The 6,502-nt window shown below is 38.2% G+C and overlaps 1 protein-coding gene across 1 annotated transcript; it reads right to left on the bottom strand.

Moving 5' to 3' along the window:
• Positions 1–2,706: 2,706 nt before the first annotated feature.
• LOC149535120 (uncharacterized) lies at positions 2,707–6,259 on the bottom strand. The gene is made up of 3 exons (XM_089807293.1): positions 5,447–6,259; positions 4,101–5,365; positions 2,707–3,996 (listed from the first exon to the last, which is right to left on the bottom strand). Exons 1-3 carry the CDS (start codon positions 5,595–5,597, stop codon positions 2,926–2,928), a joined length of 2,487 nt encoding a protein of 828 aa, XP_089663419.1. The 5' UTR covers positions 5,598–6,259; the 3' UTR covers positions 2,707–2,925.
• Between the last annotated feature and the right edge of the window lie 243 nt (positions 6,260–6,502).

Genomic DNA, 6,502 nt, shown 5'->3' with positions numbered 1-6,502 from the left:
GAATCAATGGTTTGCAATATTTTATTAAATCAATTCAAATCAATTTCCTTGATCAAATTCGATTATTTTATTTCTAAGGTTGATCATTTTATCCTAAGTCTTATTTAATTAAAAGAAAATCTCCTCTTTTAATTAAATAAAACAAGTCCCCATTTAATTAAAAGGAAACCTCTCTTTTAATTAAATAATTCATCCGCATTTAATTAATTAAAAGAAAAACTCCTATTTTAATTTAATTAAATATCTCCTATTTAATTAAAAGAACTTGCTCCCTTTTAATTAAATAAAAATCCCACTTAAATATCTCTTGTTGATGAAAGGGAAATAAAATAAATTCTTTTATTTAATTTCTACACTTAAATGCACATATTTCTAAGTGGGACTTATCTTTTCACTTTCTTCTCAACCACTCCTCTTTTCTCATTGGTGGAATTTCGTCTCACATGGATCAAACTCTATTATCCCATATTGGTTGTGAGAATCCTCTCACCTCCATAATTTCCTTTATAAGGGAGAGCCCTCTCCTCATTTTAGACACGGATGATGTTATTGTTATGCTGTAGGTTTGGAGAGCAATTTTTGAAGAAGGAGTTTTTGAATGCTAAAGCTTTTTGTGGAGAACTTCTATCTTCTTGTCTCATTCTCTCTTGCACCCATGGCTTTCATCATGGGCTTTTATCATTGCATTTGCATGTTAGTTTAGAGTCATATTTGCTTTCATAAGATTAGATCTTGCTTTCATAGATTAGATTTTGCATTGTTCTTGCATTGTTATCATATAGATTAGTTTTCATCTCCATTTGCATGCATTTTGGATTTTTGAATCTCTCATTTCATGGTGTACTTGCATGGGCATGAACTAGGTCAAACTGAGGGCCTCCATTGCAAAACCCTTGCACTCCATGACTAGAGAGCTATGAGTCGCCATTTGAGACCTCATTCTTGAGTAACCTTGAATATAATGATTCATAGAAGTGTGCTCACATTTTAGGCATACAAGGAGGAAATTTTCCACCTCTTTGTCTCTTGCCATTTTGTTTTGTAGATTTGGGTGTCCATGCTAAACTTGTTCAAAATCAACTAGGTCTTCATTAACAACATTCATCATTTTGTTAATAATTAGGTACAAATGTTTTAGCTACCTTTAGTATGGGCACGATTGATCTCATGACCAAGGATGATAATCTAGGCACCAATGACAACTCTCCCATGACTTCTACTTCCCCCCTTAGGGAGCCTAAGGAGGACTTTGTTATTCCCCCTCCCTTGGAAATACCCCATGTTCAACTCCAGACCCTTTTTACTCCTCCCATGTAACCCCCTATTTAGGACCCCCTCCCAGCCCTTGATTTGGATAAAACTACTTTCAAATAGGTTGAAGCTAAATTGAAGAATGTGTGGATTGAACTAGAAAAATAGAAGAACTTGTTGATTGGTTTGGACCCAAGGTTCATTGACTTGGTGGAGTTTTTTGTAGAGGTCATGTATTCTATCCACTCTCCAACTTCTCCAGTAGGAGAAGATGGGAGGTTTAAGGCGAAGGAGGATGATGAGAGTGCAAAGAGACTCTACAAGTTCTTGTCATATGATTGGCTGGACATGTTGCTAGGGAAATCAACTCCTCCTAATGAGAAGAAAGAATGATGGCTTGACCTCATTCTGTATCAAATTTATTATTATTTTTACAATAGTTAAGCTTTGGTTCTATGTGGACGGTATGAAAACTTTTTATTTGGACTTTAATACTATTAGTTTATTTAGTTCCGTTGTTCTTGTTGGCTACTAGTATGTTACTATCGACTATAATGGTTTTGATAGCAGATTGGAAAACTCTTGTAGGTACTTATTTTTTATGTTGATGGGTGGCTAGTGTGTTGTTTATTATCTTGGTTAGTGAGTTGTTTGTTAGTTAATAGTGTTTCTTTCACTAAGGTTGTTTCTACTAGGCTAGTCACCCATTTTTTACTGCTATTAATAAAAAAAACAAAAGGGTTGCTTCTTATATTAACAAGAAATCATTGATCTATATAGTTCCAAAAAAAACATGTTAGATAATGTTACCTTTCAATTTACAACAATTTCATACTTACACCTATAAGGGAAACAACCCATTTGTTGCCTAGGCTAACTTTACACGCTACAGTTCCTAATATGTACGTTAAAATTTGTCAATTTTTTGGTGAACCTCTATATGCAAGTGAAAAGCTTAAAGCTATCCTTTTGACTATTTCACATTTACGAAGCTCTCTATAGAACTTGTAGAGTGCGAGGTGGTCTAAAAGTGTCATTTTAAAATGTTTTCCCAGAACCTGTTATGTTCACTCCCTAATAGTCACTCACCAAAAAAAAGTACATTTTGCACGAATGGACCAATCTATAACCAAGAAAGCTAGAAAATCATCAACTATTAGTACATGTGTTATCATTTTTGGGGGCTTCTTATGAACAGTAATTCAACTTTTTAACATGACAGACATTCAAACATGGGCGACAATTCACTCGTTTCCCTTAATATTTTGTGCGCATCTAAATTATCTTAAGTATGCTAAAATATTGAAACTCGTATTACCATTAAAGAAAAAGTACTTTAGAACTGTATTTTATGTCTCCACTATATTTTTTATCCTTTTATTATATTTAATACTATAATTAAATTTTTATATATTAATATATAATTTTACAATCTCAGTTGAAAATCTATTTCTTCGACATATTAAATCGAATTAAATGATCCACCATGAAGAAAGAACAAGACCATCTTTGTTCCTCACATGTTACACTTGACATCAGTTCGTGTAGTGTTAAAATGGGAAGCTATAAAATTCAGCTTACAATAATATCAATTTACTTACAAGGAGTAGAGAGGATGGTATGATATTTTATCACAAATTTTCCTGTGGGCTTGCCGTTGAAGTGGCGATTCAACTAATTAAATAACAAATCATGGAGAAATTCGTCCATTAGATCTCTGAATATTCCTCGTTCAACCGCCAAGACCACCTGGCTCATATCCATGGCTTCTGAATTTGATGTCTCCAAATCTTTCTCCACAAGTTTATTCACTCCATTCGCGTTTCCGCATTCAACACTTCTTAAGCTCTCGATCTCCATTACAACACTATTTACAGCATCATTCCCGCTCATCATGAGCCTCCTGCTGCTACAACCTCCTCTGCCTCTCTGTGGAATTCGTGAGTATGGCGGCACTCCAGATTTTCTTCGCAGCACCTCATTCACCGTGTCGAACAACACCCGCCGATTCGAACTTTCAGCATCTGCTTCCTCGTCATTTCTGTATTTCCTTTCTAATTCATGAAAAAAATGAGAATCTATTGAAAAATTGCCAGGAAAATAGAAATCCAAGCTCATTTCTTTTTCTTCCTCGCCTTCTTTCAGCAGATCACAAGCCGTGAAAAGATCTGTCACGTAATCTCGAACATTGAATTCATTGCTCTGAGATCTGTGATTGCAGTGAAAAGAATCCCTTGGTTCTCGTTTCTGCAAAATATTCTCAGTAGAATCAAATAGATCTGGCTCTTCGGAGTGCTCGGAAATAATATATTTGTCGCGGGGTTTCGCGGTTGTTTTCTGCAAAATATTCTCAGCAGAATGCATCAAATCTGGTTCTTGTGAAATACACTCTTTCTCGCAGGGTTTCCCGGTGGTTTCCTGCAAAATATTCTCAATAGAATGCATTACATTTGGCTCTGCTGGCTGCGAGTCGGGAATAAACTCTTCCTTGCACGATCTGGCGGGGGTTTCCGGCAAAATATTCTCAGCCGATTGCATTAAATTTGGCTCTGCTGGCGGCCAGTCGGGAATCAACTCTTCCTTGCCTGATCTGGCGGTTCTTTTCTGCAAATATTCCTCCGTAGACCGCATTAAATTTGGCTCTTCTGGCTGCGCCAAGTCTGGAGTGAATTCTTTCTCGCAGCTTTTGGCAGCGCTTTTCTGTTCTGCCTTGCAGGCTTGATTTGAAGCTTTAGAATTTACTTGCTGCCGATAACAAAATCACAATGAAAATTGATTTTCATTTTTAGGAACAAATATTAAAAATAAGGAATCAGTAAAATGCACACAACGCCAATGAAGTATCTTACCCTGGATTTGGGACTAAAATCCGAGCTTCGCTTTGCCATAGGAGACTGGAAGCTGAATTTAGAGTCGGAATTGCAGCGGGCGGGTGGAGAAGACTCTTCATCTCTTTTAAAGCGTTTCTTGTCGAGCTTGATTTCCATGGCCTTCTTCATTCTTTTCTTGTTCGGATCATCCTGCGGAGAACGCGGAGACGAAATCTCCCATCTGAACCGAGGCGAATGATTATGTGGCGATAAAGTATTCGATATTTCCTGCGGCATTTTACGCGTGTTCCGCTTTGATCTTTTCGGCAGCATGTCGTCGCCGAGTTTTTTCGCTAGCTGCGGAGATTTGCTAGGGCTGCTAGAAGAAAAAGCTCCAGATTCATCTCGTACAGGAGACAAGGATCCAAACTTTTCGACAGACTTCGTTTTTATGGCCGGAAGCTTTGGATCAGAACAAGTGTAGATCTTTACATCTTTTTCAGCTTCGTCAAGAACTTCTTTTACATCTGGCGATTTTCGACAGCTTTGTTCCGCTGGCTTTTTGGCAGTCGAACACAAGTTCGAGTCTTTGCCAGGACAGTCCAGGCGAGCGGGATTATTATTTTGATATTGCGCCTGAATCGCTGATTCAGATTTAGGCTTTGGTTGTAAAAGAGAAACAGGCTGGTCAATCGCCGATTCAGATTTATGCTTTGGTTGAGACATTGAATTAGGCTGGTGAATCATATCCAGCAGTATTTTGGCTGCAAGGGGCCGTGGACTGGGCGGCGCCGAGGGTTTTGTCGGAGCAGGATCTTTTGTTTTGCGAACCTCTAAAGGGGGATCTGGCATTTCGCCCAATCCCATAAGCTTTGCTACGATGTTGCTCGGGCGCCTTGAAGGAGAATCCGGAACACCTACAGAGATCCTGGGAAACTCCATAGTCCTCAGCGAAGAACTACGGTAGGCATCCCTGTGATCCACGACCGGAGGAGGCCTCGGAATTTCTCTGCCGTCGCAAGAAAACCTGGATCTTGCAGTGAAATTCCGTGGACTCTCCATCGAATCATCCTCACATTCCCAATTAGGAACTTGGAATGACTCTGTGGAGTGTGTTCTTCGATGAGATTTGTTTCTCAAGCCTGGCGATAAGCGGTAAGGAACTTCACCTTCAGATCTTCTAGATTCCTCGTTCCCCTCAGCGCCTCTGAAAGCAAGCATACGCCTCGGCAGCTTTGAGGAATCCACGGAACCTCTCGGATCGTCGTCAATATTCTCTACGGGCTCTGTGCCAGGCGAACCGCCTGGTGAAAATAATCATCAAATCGATTGAAACTGCAAATTGCAAAATTGAATAATAACTTCAAAGGAATTTGCATAATTACCTTCTGTGATCCTCCTGTTGCCGTGCAGGTTCCGGAAATGATGCCTATCAAAGATATGGAAAATTCCGGCCATGCATCCCATTTGCCGTTTCTTTTCCACGGGAGGATCTTCGCCAGACATCAAATAAAATAATTTCCCAGAGTATGACATATTTCTCTTTCCTGCTTCAAATTTATTTTCCTTTGATGCTTGCGATCAGCGACAAATCTATTTTCCTTGGACGCTTCAGATCAGCGACTCTCTCCGCACATCAAGCCAATAATTTTATCATATCCACTCCGCCTCCATGAATGAAAACAATCAGAACCGAAAAACTAAATATTTACCTTACAATTTAGCGCCTCTACATCTGTCCGCCAACACAAACCTCATGCGAAAACAATTGGAAGAACAAGTAGAATATGTTTCTTTTTGCCATCACGCAAGTGAAATCGTAGAATGATGAGTCTAAGTTCCTCTTTGTCATTCGCATACAGGACGTAGGAACTTGCAATTGTGAATTTGATATCGAGAAACTGAAAAGTTTGAAAATTTAGCAAATGGAAAAGGTGGGAATCAGAGGAAGTTACATAAGAATTTGGAGTTCCAGAAAAATGATAAGATTGGAGAAATTTAGCTGCCTCGTAACTTTGACAAATGACAGCCTATTTGCTGCCAAGGAATGATGAACGTCTCCACCATTACAGCTTTCATTCAAACCAGATTGTCAAGCGTTGTTTAACGAGGCATTCGAGTTTATACAAATCTCTCCGGAAAACCTGTATTAATAGAACACCTTACAGTTCTTAGCTCTCTATATCCATTCACTGGATGACTAGCTCATATATATCTTTATAGCTTATATATATATCTTTCTATATATATACATATAAAAGTTGAGCTTATATATATATATATATATATAAGTTGAGAGTTATCCTTCTCGAGAGGTCTATTTCCTATATATATAAAAGTTGAGAGTTATTCTTTTCAAGAGGCCTATTTTCATAATTTAATTTAGTACAATAAAAACTTAAAGAAAGGTAACTCTGGACTTTTTTATATAAACAAATATA

This window comes from Cupressus sempervirens, chromosome 10, assembly GCF_028749045.1.
Source record: "Cupressus sempervirens isolate cs-2001-9-10 chromosome 10, ASM2874904v1, whole genome shotgun sequence".
NCBI classification, from domain to species: domain Eukaryota; kingdom Viridiplantae; phylum Streptophyta; class Pinopsida; order Cupressales; family Cupressaceae; genus Cupressus; species Cupressus sempervirens.
Note: the sequence above shows the minus strand (reverse complement) of the source record. Positions and strands in the feature narration are given on the sequence as shown.

Bases quoted from the DNA above. Each gene is read 5' to 3' on its own strand.
- LOC149535120 (XM_089807293.1), bottom strand. From the start codon at position 5,597: ATGTCATACTCTGGGAAATTATTTTATTTGATGTCTGGCGAAGATCCT. The intron at 5,366-5,446 runs GTAATTATGCAA...TATTTTCACCAG, and splicing joins CAACAGGAGGATCACAGAAG to GCGGTTCGCCTGGCACAGAG. The intron at 3,997-4,100 runs GTAAGATACTTC...TGTTATCGGCAG, and splicing joins ATTTTAGTCCCAAATCCAGG to CAAGTAAATTCTAAAGCTTC.